Source organism: Abramis brama, assembly GCF_963993115.1.
Source record: "Abramis brama genome assembly, chromosome: 23".
NCBI lineage: Eukaryota > Metazoa > Chordata > Actinopteri > Cypriniformes > Leuciscidae > Abramis > Abramis brama.
The window spans coordinates 10,425,442-10,449,841 of NC_139985.1; the positions used below are offsets into that span (position 1 = coordinate 10,425,442).

Consider the following 24,400-nt stretch of genomic DNA (forward strand, 5'->3'; position numbering starts at 1 on the left):
TCCGAACGAACGAGTCGTTCACTAATCGAAATGAATCATTCTAAGCGGCTGTCGAATCAACAACTACTGAACCAAGAACATATTTTGAATTTGGCTGATGTGGCAAAAAAGTTAATTTAGTAGCCGAATAGCTGAAAGACTACAAACAAAATGTACCGGAAATATGTTTCTGACTTGATTTGTTTTACAGTTTTATCTCAATGCACACACACAATATAAATTAATTCGTTTTTTTTTTTTTTCAAACAAAAAGTGTTGCAGAAACTTTCAAGATATGCACTGAAATCTAGTCTTCTTTAAAGTAGGCCTAAATGCAAATTACAGTGCTAAATGACTTTATCTTAATTGAACAAAATTTAAAAACAAGAAATGTGCTGTTTTAAAGCATGAACAAACATTAGCATTATACATGCACTTTTGTTCAAATGCAAATAATCAAACAAACAATTAGGAGAAAACACTACAAAAATAAGTACATTAAAATACCCAGGGGGTAATATTATAAAAACCAGAATAAAAAGAATATAATCGGGTAGAAAGATCTAAAATAAATACTTTGAAAGTCTCACAAACGTTGTCAGGGAAAACGTAATTGCGTCACGACGTGAAATAATCACTGAATCATTTAATGAACCGTATCTTTGAAACGAACTATTCAAATGAACCGATTCGTGAAAATGAGTCGTTCTTCCGATCACTACGGAGTGGCGTAAGGTGAACCCGAGCATCTCCGAATTCACCCGACGTTTACCGAACCGTTCTTCCAGCCGGACTGCTGGAAGCAGCAGCAACAACGCCATGTTGAGTGAAATCTCCCATCTTTAAGAGAAATTCCTATAATGCGACTCGTTGATGTGATGTTACTACGCAAAGCGGAGCAAACAAACCCGGAGACGGCCATCTGAGGAGGCGAAGAACAATTCAACCGGGGAGATCCAGGGTGGCTGGTGGGGGATACAACCCCCCTGTCGTCCCCATGCGTAGAGCAGCTACAATCCCCGATTTCAAAGATAAAATGACATTTTTGTTACTAACAGCCAGATTTGAATGAAATCCATGGCATAAGGATATACACACGTCCCGGCCTTCGTAGAGAGAAGAGACGGCCAGATATTGTTGGAACGTGCGACCGTTTTCAGCTGCGTATTTTTTTGTTTTGGTTTACATTTCTGCAATGAGTTTGCCACAGAAAGTGGTTCAGAAACCGACCGCTGTCTCTGTTAGTGGACATGCTACCGGACCGGCACCGCCAACGCAGCTCCGCGCAGCGCTGACCTCCGTGTCGTTACCACCGGGAGTCCAGAGCGCTCCTCCGCCGTCAGCCGTGCCGCCTACCCAGTATCCTTCCCTAATAACAAAGCCCCTTGTGTCCCACGCAGATTAATGGGCAATCGAGTGCGAATTTCGCTTTGTAATCACATAACCTGACTTGTTGTTTGTTTACATTCATGTGTAACTGGTTATGATGACGTTTCATAACCTATTACTAATATAAGATTGCATTAACGTTAGTTCATATTAATATAATACAGCACCCGTTGCCAGGGTGATAGGTTTGTTTATCGATTACATCTTAGGGATGTATCTGCATGGTTAGAATCTGTTGGCACTTGCTTTGTTCGTTGAACTTGACAATTCTAGCTTTGTGTCCAGAACAGTTTCAGATCATTCAGAATCTGTGCATGTTTTTAGTAGTTAATTGCTAAATTTTGTGATCGAATGCTTTTCCTCCTAAAGGCCTCGGTGCACAAGTCAAAATAGACTAGAATGGCATATGTTGCTAGGGTGTTGTTGCTGGTTGCTAGGGCGGGACTAGGAAGTTTCTGTGGTGTTGTGAATGGCTGATCAACTGCAAGATTAGAAAATATTATTATCCATCTGCCAGACAAACAACTTGTGTGATCTTAAAGGGTTAGTTCACACTAAAATGAAAATTCTGTCATCAGTTAGGCCTACTCGCCCTTATGTCGTTCCAAACCAGTAAGACTTTCGTTCATCTTCGGAACACAAATTAAGATATTTTTGATGAAATCTGAGAGCTTTCTGTCCCTCCATTGACAGTTATGCAACTACCACTTTGACGCTTCAAAAAGTCCATAAAGAGATCATAAAACTAATCCATATGAATTGAGCGATTTAGTCAAAATTTTCTAAAGAGACTCAATTGGCTTTATATGACGAACAGATTTAATTTAGGCTTTTATTCGCATTTAAACATTGAACATAAACAGAAGCTCAATGAAAACTGCTTGACGTCTGAGAACAAACCTCATTGGTTCTTGCGGAAGCTCAAACGTGCTGCGTAACACGAGAATGAACCTCATTGGTTCTCGCACGTCAAGCAAGCATGCTTGAGCTTCTGTTTAATATAACTGATGTGTGAGTTGATGAATGTTTATATGTGAATAAAAGCCTAAATTCATATAAGCGATCGAGTCTCTTCGGAAAATTTGGACAAAACCGCTCAATTCATATGGATTAGTTTTACGATCTCTTAATGAACTTTTTGAAGCGTCAAAGTGGTAGTTGTGTAGCTGTCAACGGAGGGACAGAAAGCTCTCAAATTTCATCAAAAAAGATCTTCATTTGTGTTCCGAAGATGAACGAAAGTCTAATGGGTATTTAATGACATGAGGGTGAGTAATTAATGACAGAATTTAAATTTTTTGGGTGAACTATCCCTTTAAGGGGAATTGACTTCATATATGTACTTTGGTATGAGCTAGTTTGTTTGCTCATGCCAATCTTATTATCTAGCCTAATTCTTTGATATTCATACATTAAATATTGCACAATGATTTCTCTGAGCCTATATATTTGTTTAAAAAAACTCACTTTTTAAGCTGATATGCCGTCAATCACTTACCGAGACATTTTTTTTCCCCCACAACTGAATAGAAAACATCAACAGCTTTGAGGCTACGTCATTCTAGTCTGATTTTGAAAGTAAATCACGTCACATGAGAGTCATGTTCGCTAGTGTTGGTCAGGCTAAATATTATAGGAATCTCTGCCTGATTTGATGTAACGCGAAGTAATCGGTCAAGTAAAGGCTGTTTAGACACAGTTGAGTTAAGTAATTGAGCATTGAGCAATAGGCGTACTGCAAATCTGGGTCACCCTCTTGAGCTCTTTGAGAATTTATGTTGTTCTGCAAGTCTGTGCCATGATTTGCTAAGGAAGATTTGAAGGGGAAGTGTTTTTTTTTTTTTTTTTTTGTAACTAGTGTCACCAATGAGAACTGCACATATAATGAAGATTTGAAAACAGGTTTCAAGGGATAGTTCCAAAAACTCACCCTGCTGGCATTCCAAACATGACTTTATTTCCTCGGTGGAACACATTTTGAAGAATTGGTTTTATCCATATAGTGAAAGTCAATGGCACCTACAAGTTTCAAGCTCCAAAAAGTAGATAAAGGTAGCGGTAAATGAATTCATTCCAATTCGACTTTAGCATTTTGAGTACCACTGACTTCAATCAACAAGTCTGAAGCCTTCTTTGAAAAATCTTCCTTTGTGCTTAGCCAAAGAAAGAAAGCTATACAAGTTTGGAGCGACATAAGGGTGAGTAAATATTTTTTTTGGGTGAATTGTTCCTTTAATACTAAAGCAAAATGACTAATTTTAGCTTTATATCTTTATTGAATGCATCTGCCAAATACTTATGTAGTGGAGTGAAACTGAATCCAACTTGATATTCTTCAGACTTCTTCAGATAATCACTTTCCGCAAATTGAAAGTCTCATTCAGAGCATAGATGACATCTTATTTCCATTGCATATCAATCAATAGACAAATAGTGCACACTATACCTCACTCTAGTCTACATACTATGTTTATTGTGTGTATTTTTGTAACCATGGATGTGCATGTGTGATAAATGGTCAGGATGTCATCATTTATTTGCCTTCTGCATGCACTGATTTGGCTTTATTTGGCATAGTGGCTCTTACTTGCAGTAAGGTCCAATCTAATTTAAACCTGGGAAAAAAAGTTTTAGAAATAAACAAATAAATTTGGTAGTAATTGAATGAAGTAGAAGTAGAAATATTAAAAATGTAATGTCACTAATCAAAAAGCAACATTTTTGGCATTGACCATGCAAACGTCTTTGTACAAAAGTCAGATGTTCTTGAACACTGTACTACTACTTAAACACCTCTGATTGGCCATTCCTTTCACATGCTCAACATATGTGTGATTGGCTACAATGCTCAACGCTTAAAAAACCCCCCGCTGTATATATAACTTTGTACAATATCTTTGACTCTCTCTTAAGCCGGGCTTAGACTACAGGAGTTTCAGGCCGATTTAAGCCCAATTTACCCCTCCTGACATTCAGAGAAAGAAATTGTGTCCTGGACATTGACTGGTTGCGATGTTCAGCTCAGATTATCTGGTAATGTGAGGCGTTTACAGATCATATCTTAAACCTCTCAATCTGCTCACGGACATTATCAAACATGTTTGACCTTTAGGATTTTAAATCGGGATGACTACGACTATTATTAAGCAAGTACTTCCTAATAGCCAATGAGAGACAAGTATACAAGGAGATGGAAGTGACGGAACTTTTGAAATGGCGACCGCGAAACAAGAAGCAGCTGTACAGGGCCGCCTTTAAATGTCTCCTCAAAAGACTTTGCAAGTCAAAATACTTTGCAAGAACTAAGCAAGTTGCCATGACACAGTATCCATTTTGTTTACATGTGCTTCCCCGTGAGATCTTGTGAGGTGCTAAATCTGGCATGATAATCTTAAGAATATCGTGTAGTGTGTGATGTGCCATGATTTTCAAATCTTGTAGTCTGTGCAGGTTTGAGATTTAAAAGAAGAAAATCTGTGAAAATTATCCTTAAGCCGGGGACACACTTAATGACTTTAAGGCCGATTATGAACTGAACACTGGTGGTGGTTGAGGAGAGATCCCCTGACATGATTGTAAAGCGCTTTGGGTGTACAGTAGTACATATGAAAGCGCTATATAAATGCCCGATTCTATTCTATTCTATGAATGTAATTTGATACTTACAACTGATCAGAGACAGTTGCGTTCAGTCTGTGTTCACAGTCGGTGTTTAATCGGCTCCAGTCGTTGGAAACAGTCTGTAAGTGTGTTCAGTTCAGTCTTAGAATGTTTCAGCTAGTCGTCAAGTGTGTTTACGGCATTCTAAGACTGAACTGAACACACTTATGGTGGGGACACCGGGGTGAACACCAACGGCGCGGACTCGGCTCGTTTGGGCACGATCAGTCGTATTGTATCAAATTACATTCATAATCGGCCTTGCAGTCGTTAAGTGTGTCCCCGGCTTTAGGCTACGTTCAGACTGTCAGTCCAAATCCGATTTTTGTGCATATCCGATTGAAATCCGATCAGATTTAGCAAGTGTGAACGGCTAATGTTGTAAAATTTAAACATCTCGATTGCAAACCCCTCCATGTTGCGGTTGTTGTTGTTTTTGGCATATTCCTACCAACGCAACGTCATTGCCATAGAAACCAATGCAGATAAAGATAAATTTGAAAACTAAAGAGCTGCATGGACAAACAAATCGTATCTGAACAGTTGCGATACACAATGTGGACAGTCAATAATTTTACACTGACAGTGTGAAGGTAGCCTTACAAACTGTTTCTGACTTGGGGCGTTTGTGCATGATAAGTTGTAAGTATCGAATTACATTCATAATCAGCCTTACCGTCGTTAAGTGTGTCCCCGGGTTTATGTGCGTGATGCAACCAGATTTCACAATCGGTTAAGATTTAAAATCTCCTGTAGTCTGAGCCCGACTTTACTTGAGAGATGAAAAAGGAATGAACTTTTGGTTATTGTCTTTAGAGGACTAAAGGCACACACACACACACTACAAGATAATCCGGACGATTTTGGGCACAATTCTCCCCTTCCGACAATCCTACGTAAAGTCCTGATTATTCTTAAAAATGATGGTTTTGATTGGTTTCATTTGCCTGAAAAAAAAATCCAGATTAAGTAGGGTATTATTTTTCTTTGATGTCATGCCACCTCCATCACCTAGTGATCTCAGCATTGTGGCCTCCCACATTGAGATCTTCCCAATCAGTTTCAGACTTTAGTTCTCTAGGTTTTATAATTCCCAAAATGATTTGTTATTGCTTTGTTATTGGAAATCGTATTCAGCTGTTCAACAGTGATCGACAAACCTCAAACCTCAGCAAAAACATTTGGCTGTAGAAATGAACTATTGTGTGCACACATGGTTGCACTTATGTCAGATAGCGATGATTACATCACTTGATGCATATCAGCGTCTTCCACTTGTGGAGTGTTTATGATTGCATAAATCGCAATTACGATCCCCTCCTGTGCTCAGAAGTCACTGTATTGCTTCATCTTACAGAGAAAATCGTCACAGTTGACGGGATTCCTGTTCGCGGGACGCCTGCCTTTGGTGATGATGCTGCGTTGTGAGCTTGTGTGTAAGACAGAGGGGGGGTTGGGGTGTTGGAGGGAGTGGTTGCCAGAGCGACGGGTAACATATGCGACTGGCGCTGCACCCCTCAGACAATGGCAGCGCTGCTTAGCATTCAGAGTGTGAGGCTTCCCACCGCTTGCCAACAATCGCCTAGGTCAAAAAGAGTCTCACACACACCGCCTGCCGCAACCCCTTTCTTAGTTCCAACACATCTTGTCACCTGCTTTTCCACTTTTTCATCTCCTTCGTAGACTACAATCAGCCCTAAATGCTTATCAGGAAATTGCTAAACCAGTAGGGATAAGGAACTCTCATTCTTGAAGGTGAAGTGGGTATTTTTCTTTTATCCAATCTCAGTTAAATGCATTAGAGATAACTACAAGTAAGCTATTTGTAGGAAGCTATGTGATGCAGGGAAAACATTGCTCCGTTTGAGTAATTTAACAAAGTTATGGCTTCAAGGCTCAGCCAATTTTGTGAGATTTGGGGGGGACTACTGGGAAACCTGTTTGGAAACATTTTTGCGTTTCAACTGCATAAATTATATACATAACCGGCCATTTTCCTGCAGTAAGCGATTTCTGAGAATCATTGTTGAGCACTGTTGATATTTGAAATCCACCCAAACAAACACACCCCTCCCTTCATTTCTCCACCCCCAAAATGCAAAAACATGCAATACAAGAGTCTCTTTATCATAGCAGAAGCGAAGCAAAATAAAGTTTCGCACAAAATAAAGTTTCGCAAAAAATAAAGCGAAAATGATGAACGAATGACAAGGAAGAAAAAAAATTAACATATGCGTGTATATACAAGCAAGAGTTCGTTGTTAGTCGCCAGCAGCACACAAGACTCAAAACCAATGTTACTCACATATGGAGCAGAAACAACGCAACCTCAGCATCCGTTTTCAGGGCTTCCTGCTTAGGTCTCTCCAGCGCAAGTTTTTCTAATATTAACGCAGGTCCTAAAGCTCTTGCCCAGTCATAACCATGATATTCCTCTGACTTTATTCTCTTTTGCAATGTCTCTCAGCCATCTCTCTTTCAACAGTTTTTCTTCAAATCTCCCTCTTGCTCTCTCCTCCCCCATCATGAGTGGTAACGCCCCCTACTGCTAGTTTTTCAGAAATCGCTTACTGCAACGTTAGGGGCCGTTCACACAGAACGCGTTTTTCCATTCCAACGTGCTACTTTTCCATTGTTTTTTTAATGTAAATACACACTAGATGAACGTGTATGCCCGTTGCGCTCATGCCTCGTGTCTTTTGCATGACATTTTTTCATTCCACTGACCTGCGTCTTGAGTTTTTAACAGAAAAATACGCGATCTGTGTGAAGCGGCCTTAAGGTGTAGTGTTGTTTCCGTACAACCATTGGTTGAGCCATTGTTTCAGGATAATCAAACAAGCAGCAATGTTTTGATAGCACCACAAAAACACAGTGTTTAGACTGTTAGGGAGGATCAAACTACTCGTATTCACACCTATAGACCATTTGTTCCGAAACAGGTACTTCATTTGTTACAATGTTTTCCTCTTGGTATGGTTCGCTTTCACAAGGCAACCTTTCAAAGCGTACCAAAATGTGTTCATGCAAGTCACATGCGAGTACAACTTTACTCTTATTGGTCAGCGTTTCCTCTGGGTCATCCATCAAGATGATTGACAAATTTTCTCCATGAGGTTATTGTGGCTTTATTTGTGGATTTATTTTTAACTGTCGAGACACACACAAACACTATACTAATGTAGCCGTCATTGCCGCTGTTAAATTGTTTACTACATTCGTATTAATACAGCAGCAAATTCAAACGTGCTCTCTCTGGATCTCCCAGCGCTGTCTAGAGGTTTACTGTGTCAAGATAAACGCAAAACTAGAGCTAGAGCAGGAATCAAGGCTTCTTCGGGATGGCATTCTCGCACAGAGAAGCGCAATTACACAACATTTTAAGATGAACGTGCTCTTTTGGTTTTCAACTGTGGTATAACTAATGTGCTCACTCACAGAATCAGACACTACTGCTATTTATATAGCACATTTCCTGTTATCAATTATAATACCATTTGGTTCGTTCTGTCTGATAGCTTTTTACACCTTAAGCGAACCGCCCCAGAGTTCATTTGCAATCGGCCCGAGACCACCTCGTTCAGACGGTCTCGGAGCGATTGTTTTGGTGCGGAACCGAGCGCGATTGCCGTGTTCACATACGCCTAAACGAACCGAACCAAGGGAGAAAACGCACCAGGTTCCGAAACAAACACTCAGGTGTGAAAGCAACTATATTTGACTTTCTATATTATGCACTGAACAATGACACTTTACCTGTGAGTCACTTTCTGTGATCTCTCAAGTCAAAGTTGTGGTGTTGGCTGCAGTCTTGCTGCAGTACAGTGTACATGGACTACATTTCATTTAATTCATTTTATATACGGTTAGTGAATATATTCCTCAAAGAGTAATATGTCTGTTCTATGTATAACTGAGTATAATATACTGTATATCTCCAGATGAGGGTCGTAGGGTTCAGATCCTCATTTTTAGAAAAGTCAGCTATGCATCTTGGCCATAATATGAGATGTAGATGTCATAGAAAAAGTCCTGAAAATCATACTGCGCCTTTATAGCACACTCTGACCTGATGATCACGTAGCAAGGAATAAATCTCTCTCTCTCTCTCTCTCTCTCTCTCTCTCTCTCTCTCTCTCTCTCTCTCTCTCTCTCTCTCTCTCTCTCTCTCTCTCTCTCTCTCTCACACACACACACTCAGCTGTAGACCCTCTGTCTGCCACGTAGACAATCTACTTCTGGTTTATCTAACTTCTCTTCCTTCCTTCCTTCCTTCCCTTTTTTCCTTCCTTCCCTTCTTTATTTCCTTCCTTTTTTATTTCCTTTTTATACTTTAGTCATTCCTTCCTTCCTTCCATCTTTCTGATCTTTTTACTTCTTTGCTTCTTTAAATTTTTTTCTTTCCATCCTTCTTTCCAAACTTTATTTCCTTCCTTTATTTTCTTCAGTTCTTTCTACTTTCAATTTATCCTCACCTCCTTCCCTCCTTCTTTTGCTTCATTTCTTTCTTGTTCCTTCCTCTACTTCATTTTCTTCCTTTATTCCTTTCCTTCAGTTCTTTTTCTTTCTTTCTTTCTTTCTTTCTTTCTTTCTTTCTTTCTTTCTTTCTTTCTTTCTTTCTTTCTTTCTTTCTTTCTTTCTTTCTTTCTTTCTTTCCACAGTCCCCTTCTCTCTATCACTCCATATGGTGCCTAATTGGATTTACACAGTAAGCTTCTATGAAAGTTTAAGGCTACACAGTTTTCCATCTCATCCTTTGCCATTCTCTGTAGTACTTGTTCTATTGGCAGTAATTAAAGAGACAATATGTAGAGACTAAAGGACCATCACTTTCCAGAGACCATGGCACTAATAGGATATCTTCAAAAGAGATCCTTATTAACAACTGTCTCAGTGTCTCAAGAACTCAGATGACTTTTTTAAAATGTGTAAATTCTTCTCAGATTCCCCACACCTGTGGGCACACACCTGCGTGTCGTGCCGTCAAAACACTGGCATGGCCATGCAAATGGATTTGGTTATGCAATGCAGTGCCAAACCGTGAACACAGGAATCAGATCAGCCTGTAATTCCAGTAAGTCGTGGCTTGTGTCCTGCCAGAGTCTCGCGAGTGTCAGCTGTCAGTTTTAACCTGATCAAATAGCCTCATGGGCCGTCCCCCAAGCTGCATTCCTCAGGTGCAACCCTTTGATCTCTGATTGGGTACCGTGGATGTGTCCCTGATGACCTGGAATATAGGTTTCCAAAGTCAAATTCACTACACGGGTGCATGTGAGAATTTGGGTCTTTAGGAGTGAAGGAAAAACTCTCCACTCACATTATTATACCTCTCTTCCCGGCCTTTTTTTCCCTGCTTTTACTTCCCCCCCCATCCCCCTTTTTTCTCAGAGTTTAGGTTGGCAGAAGGCCAGAGAGGTGGGGGGTGGGGGGGAGAATGGGAAAGAGAGTGCAAATCGGAAGGCAGGATTTCACTGTAAGACTAAAAAGTGTTCATGAGTGCATGAAGCGCATTAAGGAGGAAAGCCAGACCTCCTCCATTTTCCCCGAAACCATGTGATCTGCTCATCTCTCACTTACGGACACAGATATCGTAACTGCCAGAACAGGTTCCTGCCCTTTTGTTTCTCTTTTTCTGTCACATCCATCCATCTTTTTCGCTATACGTGTCTGTGACTGTATGTCTGTTCTGAACGGCTCAGTCTTTTGTGTCATAATACCTCAGGCAGGTATGACAGTGCAGCATTTATTATAAACTCTCTTTCCCTGTGGGAGAACTTCCTTTAAAGAAGACCGGCTGAGTGATGTGTGAATGTAATTGTCGGTAAAATGATGATATCACATTTTTCAGGTCCCATGACTCCCATGTCTTTTAATAACTTGCCACCTGTGACCTGAACATGTTCAGGTTATCATTATAAATTTCTTGGAGAGCAACAGCCGTAAAGAGGTACATGAATTTTAGATCATGGGACGTTTTTGGTGGTCAAGTAACACTGTTCTGATTTTCAGCGAGGAATTTTGCAGCTTACTTTTAATATTTTCTATTTGGTTAACGTGTTAGAACACACATTGTATCCAAAAGTGCACTGATCCATTTCTCACATATTTGGAATTCCATGTCAGGATTTCTGTCCGTCTGACATCTTTCTTGCTGGTTGAGGTACAGGGTGTACTGAAAGGGGAATTGGAATTTTTAGAGATGGTTGGGAGAAAATGTGTTTGTGTTAACTTTCTCAAACCTTTGCCCTAAATTCAAGTCATTGGAGGAAGTGGACAGTAATATTAATTGGTGTGAAAAAGTCTGCAACATTATAGCTGAATGAACTGAATGTTTGCTATTATGAAACACAATGCTTTTTTATCTAATATTTCATGTTTCATGAACTTTTTGGTTTAAAGGGTTGACATTTTCAAACCTATTAGAGATTTTCTCTAACATTACCCTTTCCAGGATCCCTCGAGGACTTTCACTGGAGGAACGCATGTTTTCCGCCCACTCTGGGGTGACGGCCGTCTACAGCGTGAGTGATCACACACACATGTACACTTACAGTCATTACATATCACTATAATTCATTTACATAGACAATCCCTAAGGCCAGAAACATACTCTAAGTATGCAAAAGTGTGTGGTCTCATTGTACATACTGTGCGTTTAATCATTATTATTAAATGCAGACGATGCCTTTATTTGTCTGATCTAGCTATATACATGTTGACAGTTTAACTAACTTTAACTAATCTGCTCAGCAAGATTTTCCCAGACTGTTGCCGCGCCATAACAGTAGTTGACCTAAAAAAAATTATTCTAAAAAACATTTATTCCAGTGTGACAGAGATTGTCAAAACTTTATATTTTGTACGCAAAATATAAAAATGCTAAATTATCATATATAGCTACACTATAAGGGATGCGCCGATATGAAAATTTTGGCCGATACCTATAGTTCTTTATATATTTGAAAGCCAAAAACCGATATATATTGGCCGATAAATCGAAATAACAATTTTTATATCATTTTTGAAATCCTGATTACAAAAACAAAAGTCTCACCACTAAAAGCCATGTTCCAAGCACACAATTATAATGATTTTCTCATTATGATTTCATGTAGCTTCTATGACAGACTGCACATGTTGCACTTTACTGTATTTTCCTTTTTGATTACTATCATATTTCAAGCAATTCAAAACCATCATGGCGAACAGTATCTGTAGTATATGAACTTGACTTGTCTAAAATGTAAACAAGCTCTTTGCTGAAAGGGGCTTTGGTGTGACGCTGTGTGTAAATGTTGTTTGTGGTCATTCCACAGGTATCCAGACACCCTGGTTCTCCGTACCCAGGTCATGACCTCAGCAAAACCCACCCAAACCTGGCAGGCACCCCTCCCGGCCACGCCACGTCCCAAGCCCTCTCTCAGGTATCAGGCCCTGCTGGCCCCTCATACCGCTTCCTCAAGGGCTGGGAGACAAGTGGAGCGGTAAGTACCAACTGCAGCATTTCCACATCCTCATCTGTCTGTCTACACAATTGTTTGCTTAATGACCTGCTATTTTATCTGTTAAAGGGGTCATGAACTGCATTTTTATAAAGTTCTCTGAGGTCCACTTAATGTTATTAAGATTTTCAAATCAAAAAACATCCTAATTTAGAGATAAAATCCTGTATTTGACCCTCTCTTTCAAAAACTCTGTTATGATAGGCATGCCACATTCAATACTTGGAAGTAAACGTCCACTGCTATGATTGGGTAACAGTTTTCCATATTTAAATCATTTCCATGTCCACGACATTACTCATGTGGAATTGTTTTGAAAACTTCCGATGTTGAAAAATATCCTGTTACATAGTTGGAACATTTTCCAACAATGTGAAACATGTATGCGTATTATGCTTTATAAGTCTTTGTTGTGGCAAATGAAATTTAAGTACTAAGTTTCCACACTTAGTTAACTCGATAACTTGCAGTGTTTTGTGTAAACGCAGTTATGAATAAATATGTACCATCATTATTCACACTGTCGTTCTTATAGGCTATTCATCGTTTATCCTTTTCGATAAAGTGAAAAACTAATATATTTTCATTCGCAGTGTCATGTTTTAAATAAAAGGAGAACGTGTTGTAATGTCTTTCTGATGATAAAACAGAAGATCTCTCTCACTGAAGCTTTTATTCAGGATTACAGCGAATGGCTTAGATCAAAACAATAAGAAAAGCAACATTCTCTATGTGCTTTCTTCTTAACCCATTAAATGCCGAAGCAAAGGAAAGAACAGTATCAGAACTATTCAGAGATTGACTATGGCGCTACAGTATAAATACCCAGTACATATCAAACGATCTGTAAATGACAAAGCAATAGTGATGCATGGTAAAAACATTGTTACTCACACTTGTGTGTTGCGACATTACTGTTGGATCCAATATAGCCGTCACTTTATCATCCATTATCATCAGTCTCTCTGAAAAGCCTGTGCCGAACGGGCTCTTTAAAAATGAATCCACAGTAAAATGAAGTGAACAAATGAACAGTGTCTTACTGACGCGATCTGAAACTTCGTTAAAAATAAAGTTCATCCACGCTTTCGGAATGTTATGATCACAAGTCGGCACTGCAAAACGTCTTGTGATCCTCAGAGGGATCTCTAAAGAGGCAATGATGTAGAAGTAGGCATTGATTTTCTACTGCAGAGATTGTCATTCGTCGCACTATTACGTCATAATGTGAAAAAATCCAAAACGAGTCATTTGGGCAGCTTGGTTTCAGTAAAAACTGTTTTTGGACTAACAAGAAAGTTTTGAGTTCTGAAACTTACAGGATATCTTAGGACAGTGACCTCTTGTATGTCAAAAGGAAAATCACGGAAAATTAGATTTCTCAATTCATGACCCCTTTAAGACAGAGGAGAACTTTGGTGTTGCTTTATTCTAGGTCACCTTCTTTTGTACCAAAACAATATGTTTGTTCTTTGCGTGTGTTGGGTCTGAATTAACTGTGACATTTAGAATTGTGTATTACATTTAGATGTCTGATGTTTTGGCACACATACACACTAGACAGAGTGTCGAGGTTTTGTGTTATGAGTGATTTTTGCACCGCTCTTCCTCACCATGGTTACCACCAGCCTGAAGGAACACTGTCGCTATTTTATAAATAGTGTTTCCAGCTGACACAGGTGCTGTAATGATCCCACGACTTTCTCACATACACACACTGGACAGATATATACACACTCTACAGACACTATTATATACACTGCTGCTGTGGATTGATTAGAGGGTAATGTATTCATCTGGGTTTTGTCTGACAAAGAAATTAAGTCAATATGCACACACTCACACAGTTAATGATGATCTTTTATTTTGTATCCTGTGCTCTGAATGAAAACCGAGCTTCAAAAGGGAAGTTGCCTAACCTTCGCTGTCTATGATTCACTCCTTAGCCTTCATATAACCCAGCTCAGAATGCAGGCTCCACCCCCCTGGTGTATTCGCCACAGACCCAGCCAATGAACGTACAGCCACAGACTCGGCCGGTAAGCACGGCACTCCGCTTACGTAAATGAACATTGAACATCGAGACAATTTTTGTGGCCCTGAGGTTGTTAGACAACTTGAGTTAATAGGTTTTACACCAACTTCAAGCATTTATTTAAAGAAATAGTTCACCCAAAAATGAAACTTATCCCAGAATTTACTCACCCTTAAGCCATCCTAGGTGTTTATGACTTTCTTTTTTCAGCCGAACACAATCGGAGTTATATTAAATTGTATCCTTGCTCTTCCCAGCTTTGTAATGGCAATGAATAGTGTCTTGAGTTTTTGAAGCTCCAAAAAGCGCATCCATATTTTAAACTTTATAAACTATAATCACTGGCTTCCAGGAACAGCCGTATGTGCGTTCACGAGTGAGTCATGTTCCAATGTGAACGTGCGTACGGCCGTTGCTGGAAGCTAGTGATTATAGTTTAAGTTTTAAATATGTATATACAAAAACACATCACTTCGCTTCAGAAAGCATTTATAGGCTATTAGGTATTATATTTATATGGATGGATGTTCTTTTTGGAGCTTCAAAAACGGACACTATTCAATACCATTACAAAGCTGGAAAGTGCTGAAAGAAGAAAGTCATATACACCTAGGATGCCTTGAGGTTGAGTAAATTATGGGATAATTTTCATTTTTGGGTGAACTATTCCTTTAAGACCAAAAAAATAATTAAGATTAAAGACCAGCCAATAGGACCACCAGCTCTGTTGACATGTTACACAACCCTGCTACACTACTCTTGTTTCATTTGTAATGGAAATGCAAAGGCATCCAAGGTGGATCATCTGTTATCCTCACTGTCTCTCTATTCTTTCTCTGCTTTTGTCGCTCCTGATGACCTCAAAACCATGCTGTTATCTCCATCAGTTTATGACGGGACCTCGGCAGACCCACCATCAGGTAAATTCCACAGACCCAATGTCTCTCTTTCCTATTAGACACTTATAAAGATGCTTATGGATTTTGCTTGTGTGTATATAGATCTGGACTGAGACCCGTAAAGTTGTTGGGTTCGAGGAAAAACAGCATCAGCTAAATAATTAATTATTTTAAATTTCAAAAGAGAATCATACCTGTAATTTGCAAGGTGTTGCGATGTTGTGTTCTGTGCCGCCATTGTCTTAAGTCATTACTGAACTGTCACACTGACCACCGTTTTTGAAATTACTATTTGAAATACATGTATCCCCATCAGTGCAAATACAGTTTTGAGCACATTGGTTCACAATTTTATTGTAATCTGAAAAACCAAACCTGATATTTCTGTTGTGGAAACGGTTTCATAAACAGTTGAGTCCGCCCTAGAAACCCAAAGCAATTCCACTGGCTGAAAGAATCTTCAGTGGTTTATACTTGTGGTGCAGAAATTACACTCTTCAGCTTTAAAGAGGCCATATTATGCTCTTTTACAAAGTCTTTGATTTGGTTTTTGGGGTCTAGATAGAGCAGGTTTTCATGCTTGAACATTATTCTTCACGTTACATTATTGCAGCACCTTTCTTCCCAGTCTGTCAGTAACCTTCTGTTTAGTTTCTGTTTCTGTGAAGCCCTTCCTTCTGAAAAGTACTATGTGCTGTGCTCTGATTGGTCAGCTGGACCAGTGTGTTGTGATTGGCTTCTAGCACGTTTCGGAAATGTCACGCCCCTTGCCATAACCACGAGTTTAAACACACTACTAACGCAACTCAACCAGACATTGCCACCTTTTGTTTGCACATGCCTTGGGTGGGAATTATTTAAGGGAGGAATATTGTGATGTGTTCGTTCCCGGAAGAAAACTCTAGACTACTATTGAGGCATTTCAGGGAGTTCAGAAACAGTGCTGATATAAAGAATCTCCATTTAAAATGACTATGTGCTTTGCACATTTGCAGACCCTTTTCATGCTCAAACAGCAACATTACACACTAAAGAAAGTTGAAAATGTAAAAACCATTATGACTGGAGACGTATTCATATTCGCATATTCATGTATTAGCTCGACTGTGTAACAAGCTTCTCGTCCTTGAGAACCAGACATTAGAAGTGTCTCCTCTGACTCATCCATTTCTTGTCTTTTCTAAAAGATTGTCTAAATAATGATTTGCATTCATGTTATCTGATGAGCAGATGTGCGATGATGAAGACTGACATTCATTGCCAAATCTTGTCAAGGCTGTTAGTGCACCTTTTATTAGATGAAATACTTCAATCAATGTGTCACGTTCCTGAGCAGAATCGTTGTTGTAAGTGTCTAGACGACTTGGGCTTTTGTCAGTCCTAACCAAATGCATTCAGAGGTCATAATGATCATTAGAATGTAAGTTGCATTGCTGAATTCATGAGCAGCGTTACACGTGTCTGTACTTGATAGTCTATCCACTGTGCTTTGGTGTTTCATTACACGGAAAAACTTGTTTGTCATTTGTTGCTAATGATTTGTTTATGCACTTTGCGTGTAGCCACAAGTCCATCCATGCAAGTGTGTCCATATATGCATCTGACCTTAAAGGAAAGTTGAGTGTCTTTCTGCCCTGACCTGCCACACATCTCTCCTCTTCAAATGGCTGTGCTCTTCACAGGACTTAACCCTATAAAGTCTAATGTATCTGGATTTGATATGCAATTTTCTAAGGCCTCTAAATGACCAACATGATCAAAACTTTGCTGAAAAACATGTTGTACACAGTCTTCTACATTCCTTCTCTAGTATAGCAAGTAAAAGGCCTTTTAGTAAAATTCTAAAAACATCAATCTTAAGGTTGTTGTTCAGTAAACATAAGAATACATTTTATATTGTTAGTGATATTTCAAGATGAATGCTTACTGGACTAAAGAAACTGTTTTAACTTGACTTAAACCTTTTTTTTTTTAAATTGAAGAAACATGTTAAAATGTGATGGATCAAATATAGATTAATCAGGCTTTTGAGGAATGTTTATTGTACATCTCTCAATCATCATTGTATTGAATTACATTATATGTTTTTTGCCTCTCCTATATCATACTAAATGAGTAATAAAAGCCTGATGTATTAAATATGATACTCAACAAAAAACATGTATGCAAACTTTATTATAGATTAAAAAAATAAATAATTCTGACTGATTTCATATGTCAGGCATAATTTATTTGCACCAGAATTATAATAACAAGAAACAATGCATTACGCTTAAACATTTATTATTGATTTGTGTGCACAGCAGATAGAAAATAAGACTGATTGACATGAGGGAGCGGCAGCTTAAAGATTTGCAGTACAGTACTGGGTAATAGTATTTAGAAAAGATGCTTTTCCTGCTGTCTCTAAATGACTTTTCCCCCTTGAATTTTAAGTGTGTAGCAGATGTGCTAACCCATGTGGAACTGGCTTAGCTTGAAATGTAGTGTTATAAATGTAAATGTTATGTTATATTGTCTTTGGTACAGCAAAAGAAACTGTTTTTTGATGGTTGAGATTATAATTGGGCACCATTACGTTAAAATGCAGTAAGGTAACTTTTTAATAATGGAAAGAGCATCCATAATAGGCTTTATATCGAACGTCACATGAACAAACAGGAAAACCGGTCTCATCACATCCGCTTGTTGGAGAAAATGTTAACAGCAGTGAACTGACGGCGATATCTTTGGACTTTTAAGTCATCCAAGCTAGTTATTTTTTTTATTGTTGGGGTGAAATAGTCTAGTCTAAAAGTAAAAAAAACCTGTTAGACATCAATCTGCATATGCGATGGACATCAGTTATGCTCATGTTTGGTAGCTCCTTTGAAGGCATCTTGAGTAAAACAGCTCTATATTTAATGAAACACATACAAAAGACCTGAACCGAAAGCTATGCAGCCTGTTTTACAGAGTACAGAAGTTTGTTGCACATAACCCCAATACTTCTGTATTATAGTGTAACGCAGAAAAAATAAAATGAAAGAAATGGAAAGATGACTGGGCCAAATGCTTCATTTTAATGTGTAATTACTTCCACCAACTAATCAAGTATTCTCGTAAGCGTAGAATCTGCCATTTAGAATACATACGAGCGAGTCGCTCGAATGGCGGCAGCCATGTTGCGCCTCCATCTTGAAAATACATTAGCCAAAGAGGGACATAGCTGGAAATTCGCCTTTTGCGGTTTGACACTCAGCGGCACCGTGACGAATGCGAGGGGGAGATTACTCGCGACTGCCGGCAGATTTGAAATAATATGGCCAAAAAAGCCCTCGGAATGGGAGGGGCTAGAAAGTAATATTCAGTTGGTAGTCATAAACAATTTCACCGCTAGATGGGAGAAAATCCTACGCAGTGTAGCTTTAAACTGAGGTGTATTTACATTCACTGTTGTTTAGCGAATTTTTGTGGGCGAAATCCAATAGTAATCCACACTTTCGGGAATTTTGCGCGAGGAAGAATGATTTCCGCATGCAGATTTCGCAACGGGTTCAAATGTTTGACAGATTTGACATATTAACCAATGGAAAGCTGCTTGGTTTTGAAAGTGACTTCATGTGCTTCATGCTTCGCTATGTTATTGATGATATACCTTTTTTTGCCCATGAAATTTCACTAATATGACCACACCTCTATGCTTTTCTTTTTTTTTTGGAGGGAAAAAAGAGCAAAAAGCTTAACAATGTACACAGGTCTGTTCGCCCTATAGAACAGCACTTGACTGTGTAATGTGCGACAGTGAAAGAAGCTTTGACATCTGTGCTGATGTTAAAAGAGCTGAGTTAAGGTTTCATTTCTCCCCTGTGGCTGCGGCAAGTCCCAGCTCGCTTCCACTGCAGACTGGCTAAAACTGATGCCTACAGGCCATTAGAAAACAAACAGAAATAGGAGAGAGTGGAGAGGGAGTGACACACACACACACACACACAGAGAGGGTGGAATAGTTGGCTGGTTTTGAATATTGGTCAGAGGAATAGAGGGCACTTGTGATTTAAGAAAAACATTTGAATGAAAATTAATTTTTAAATATTTCGTTTCAATTTTCAAGTTTCAAGTTTCAATTCCATTCCATATAGGTTTATTTTTGTATAGCACTTTTCGCACTCGCAGTACATATTGTTTCAAAGCAGCTTTACAGAAAATGCTTTAGGTTTATCATTACCATGGCACATTGATTTTGACACTTATTACTTTTTCGAAAACCACTAGTCACAGCTGTCCTATAATACCTTAGCCTACCTTAATATATAAAATTCACAATACATGGATTTGAAATAGTTGTGTTTCAATAAGGGCAAAGATTAAGAATATATATTATTCCTTCAATAGTAGAGAGCTTTTAAATCTTGTTTTTTAAGTTTTAAATAAAAATGTATCTGTATGTTCTTCATGTGCTTAGTATGAATTATTGTTGAGAATCAGTTTATTATTCCATGCTGACCTGATATTCAGCTTTGCAATCAGATAATTACATTTTCAATTATTTTAAAATAGAAAATAGTTATTTTAAATTGTAATAATATTTTACAATATTACTGTTTATTTTTGTTCAAATAAATGCGGCCTTGGTGAGCATGTTTAATATTATATGAATACATAAGAAACTAATTTCAAAAAGACATTTGTTAATTTAAAGTGGATGTATGTTTTTTTTTTAGATTAGATTAGATTAGATTAGATTAGCTTCATCTTAATTGTTATTGTACAAGTACAGAGACAATTAAATGCAATTAGCATCTAATCAGAAGTGCAAATAACAATGTTTGAGAATAACAACTATTTATTCCATTCATGTTCCATCTTCCATTTATCCCCCTCTCTCTCTTAGTCTCTCATGTTCTCTCGCACTCATTTCTGTCCTTTTCGTAGATCCACAATCTCTCATGCCCTTTTTCTTTCAGTCATTCATGCCCTTTTTCTCTCTGTTTCTGCCATTCAGATACATGCACTCATTCTTATCTCTGTCCCTCACAAACACACAGACACCAAGTCTCCGCTTCCATCCCTCCATGGCATTTCCACACACGCACACACACACTCTCTCTCACACACACTTGTACAGCATTGTGACAGTAGTTTAGCACAGTGGTCTTCCCCTCAGGCTCCCCAGGCTGCGCTTGGTCCCCTGTTGGCCTGTATGAGTCACAGTGAGAGGAAATCACCCATTACACACACTAGCAAAGTTTGTTCTCCAGTGGTGGTCTTCATGTTTCTTTTCTTTCTTGTTTCCTTTGTCAGATCTCTGTTTACACTTTTGACCCCAAAGTGGATGAAATTCTATAAACCGATATTTATGTTAATTTTAATATTTAAAGTGATTCCAACACAATATAGTTTCTTATATAGTGCCATTATCGTTATAGTTGTGATGTGTTATTCTTTATAGATTTTTAGAACTATAAGATCAGTAGTGGTGATGTTTAAGATTTGTAAAGTTCTGTCCCTCTCATTAACTTTTTGGATGATTGTGAGATAGCTATCTCACATTCTTTTCTGAGCATTTGTTCAGCCATCATCAGTGTCTTTACTTGGGTTACTTGTTGTGAGTTGCCCCAACATGCTACCCCATTACATGATCTCACACGTAGTCTATCCATTTACATCAAAGCATGCCAGTCAAGACCTTTTACCACATTATTTTATAGGTTACATAGTGAAACAAGTGTATTTTATTCTGTGTGTATTTAACTTAACTTGTCCGGTTCTTCCTGAGCTTGTTGATAGCCACATAAATTATGTCCTCTCTCAAAGAGCACAACGAAACTCAACAGCAGGTTTATTGCAGGACCACTATGGTGAGCACAGACAGTTACACATAATCTCCACTCAGCTTACAGTCACTAGCGGATCAGTTCAGTGGTGTTAAATCACTTTTCAGCCAACCGTCATGGGGCGTCCGCTGGTTTTATTGTTCTTGTTTCTACACATACTTCTGGCTTTGGGAAATCTCCCCAAGGCTTGTTTAATGATAGGCCTGGATTATTCTGAGCCATGTTGTTAGATGTTTTTGGCTGTACCTGAGCCGTACAGTTAGGATAGATGATGTCTAACACCGTGTCTACACCGGACACGACAGCTGCAAAGTTACAAATAACTTGAAATATGTCAGAAATAGTGGGTTATAATGGGTTCTATTTTCTTTTGGTGCGTTGTGTGACACAGTGTAACATTATGACACCTGCCTAATATGCAGTTGGTCCTTTTCATGCTGCCAAAACAGCGCCGACCCGCCGAGGACTGAACTCTAGAAGACCTCTGAAGGTGTCCTGTGGTATCTGGCATCAAGACGTTAGCAGCAGATCCTTCAAGTCCTGTAGATTGCGAGGTGGAGCCACAGTGGATCGAACTCGTTGGTCCAGCACATCCCACAGATGCTCGATTGGATTGAGATCTTGGGTATTTGGAGGCCAGGGCAACACCTTGAACTCTTCATCATGTTCCTCAAACCATTCTTGAACAGTGTGTGCAGTGCGGCAGGGTGCATTATCCTCCTGAAAGATGCCACTTCCATCAGGGAACACCATTGACATGGTTCTACGCAGCGGAGTGTGATGCACTGTGTTGTGACACATTCCTCTCATAACCATCATTTACATTTTGTGTGACTTGTTACATTTTGCAACAGTAGACTTTCTGTTGGCTCAGACCAGATGGGATGGCCTTCGCTGGTAGGCTTGCTATGGTAGTCGGTGTTACACAGTGTTCGGCCGTACACCGCTTACATTACTTGCTTACCATTTTGCTTTTTTATAGTAATAAAAACCATTTATTTCAGTTGGACAATGGATGCTACAATTATAAACTGAAAGCATCTGCTCTGCTCCATACAGCACAGTGCAGCAGGAGTCAGATTTCACTTATCACATGAGTAAGGAGAGATGACTGACAGGGCGATGGCGGAGGATTTCGTCCCCAACAGATCCTGATGCCAATGCCAAATATCTTGTAATATATGCAGTCAGTACCGCCGAAAGTGAAAAGTGAGCACGCCTCCCCCGGTGTTATCAGTAATACTGGTGTCGCAAGTTTATTTACCAGTGTGAAAATTTCCACACTGTGACATCCCTAGTCGCCGGTTTGTGGTTTGTCCCTCCTTGGACCACTGTTGGTAAATTCTCACCACTGCTGACCGGGAGCAACACACAAGCCTTTCCGTTTCAGATACTCTGACCCAGTCGCCTTGTCATAACAATTTGGCTTTTGTAAAAGTTGCTCAGATCTTTATTCCTGCCCATTTCTCCTTCATCCAACACATTGATTACGAGAACTGATTGTTTGCTTACAGTACCATCTAATTTACCCACACCTTGTGGTTTCGTTAGGAGATGATCAACGGCCATAATGTTTTGGATCAGCGCATGAGTGATATTTGAATTAAGAGCACTTTTTTGGACTACTTAAAATTTTGAAAAATGAGGCTAAATCAAACGGTTTATCACATATCACATCCTGGAATAAACATCTGATCATGGCCTTAATCGACCTTCTAGTATATTGTCTTTAATGTGTGATGGATTTTTGATATTGTGTGTGACGAATCGATAAGAAAGAAATATTGTGACAACAATCTGAAGTTGTGGTTGCCTCTGTTTATTGTTGAAGGTGGTGAATTTGTACATAAGCGCGGCATTGATGGCTTTGGCTTTAAATAAGAGTGATTACATTTTGCTGTTGTGCTGACTATTAGGATGCTAAAGCAAAACATGCTCTCAGCATGCCAAAATGCTCTCTGAGAATTTGTCTCTAATAATATTAATATTAATAATAATTAAAATATTTAATAATTATATCAATATAGTATTTATTTGTTTATATTTATTAATTTAGAATTAATATAATATATTTATTTATTATTAATATTGTAAAATATTTAATTAATATAGACAACAAATATAAAATGTATTATTATTAATAAATTCTTGGTAAGCCCAAAATAGAGACATGTTTGCAAATGTATCTATTCATTATAATTCTATAATCTTCCCTTTTTTCTTTAAAATAATTTTAAGGACCAAAAATGTCCCCTTTTTCGAAAAATCAACCACACATATAGACAGAGACATTTAGACTATCAATCCCATGAGGGAAATTGCATATGGTGTGTGCATAAATAGTGTGTGTAGAATCAGGGAGAGAGAGAGAGGGGTGACCTCTCGCTCCAGTGCTGCCTGGTTGCTGGCGCCCACTGACTGGGTTTGCTGAGGTAATATTTGCAGTGTGGAGTGAGTGAGCGAGAGAGAGAGAAATCCAGGGAAAGCGGGGGAGGAAGTGATGGGGGAGGGGACGACTCCTCCAGCAGGCATGCAGTATTCTCCTGATGAATAAACCGTTGTGCCAGAGTTGTGCCATCACCCCACTACAGCAGAGAATGAGAATACTGCTCATATCTCCAGGCTGCTGTGTGTGTATGTGTGTATTTATGTTTCTTTGGGTCTGTTCGAGGAGCAGAATTGATATAATTCATCAAGTATTTGTGATTGCAGCTGTTCCAGTGTCTGAATGTCAGATTGTCAATTAGATGCCTCATGATTTGAATAAATTGCCTGACAGGCACAGCAGGATGTCCTGAGGTGAACTGTCTTATGTCAACACTGACTTGTATCTCTTCTTTTTATGTTTCTGCTAAACTCTTATTTCTTTGACTTCCTCCACAGTTCCTCCACAGGGCTCAGATGCAGACAGCAAGGCCCACCCTCCCTACCAACAGCCCCTCCCTTCGGCCGGGCTCACAGACCCCCACGGCTACGGTTTATTCCCCCAACCAGCCCTTCATGATGACCATGACGCCCATGCCCTTTCCTACCCAGACACACCAATACTACATTCCCCAGGTAAAGAGTCAGTGGACATGTTACTGAGATATTGCCAAATATGGATTGCATACACACAAA

General features: G+C 39.0%; 1 protein-coding gene across 3 annotated transcripts in view; it reads left to right on the forward strand.

Annotated features, from left to right (window-relative positions):
- The first annotated feature begins 248 nt into the window (after positions 1-248).
- The window catches only part of eif4g3a (eukaryotic translation initiation factor 4 gamma, 3a), a 55,893-nt gene continuing 31,741 nt past the window's right edge, over positions 249-24,400 (forward strand). For all 3 annotated transcript variants that reach the window (XM_084101821.1, XM_084101822.1, XM_084101823.1), the window contains exons 1-6: positions 249-1,338; positions 11,480-11,549; positions 12,345-12,512; positions 14,477-14,569; positions 15,453-15,485; positions 24,164-24,340. In XM_084101821.1, the coding sequence (XP_083957947.1) occupies positions 1,175-1,338; positions 11,480-11,549; positions 12,345-12,512; positions 14,477-14,569; positions 15,453-15,485; positions 24,164-24,340 (705 nt within the window). In that variant the 5' untranslated portion in view covers positions 249-1,174. The remainder of the gene's footprint in view (positions 1,339-11,479; positions 11,550-12,344; positions 12,513-14,476; positions 14,570-15,452; positions 15,486-24,163; positions 24,341-24,400) is intronic.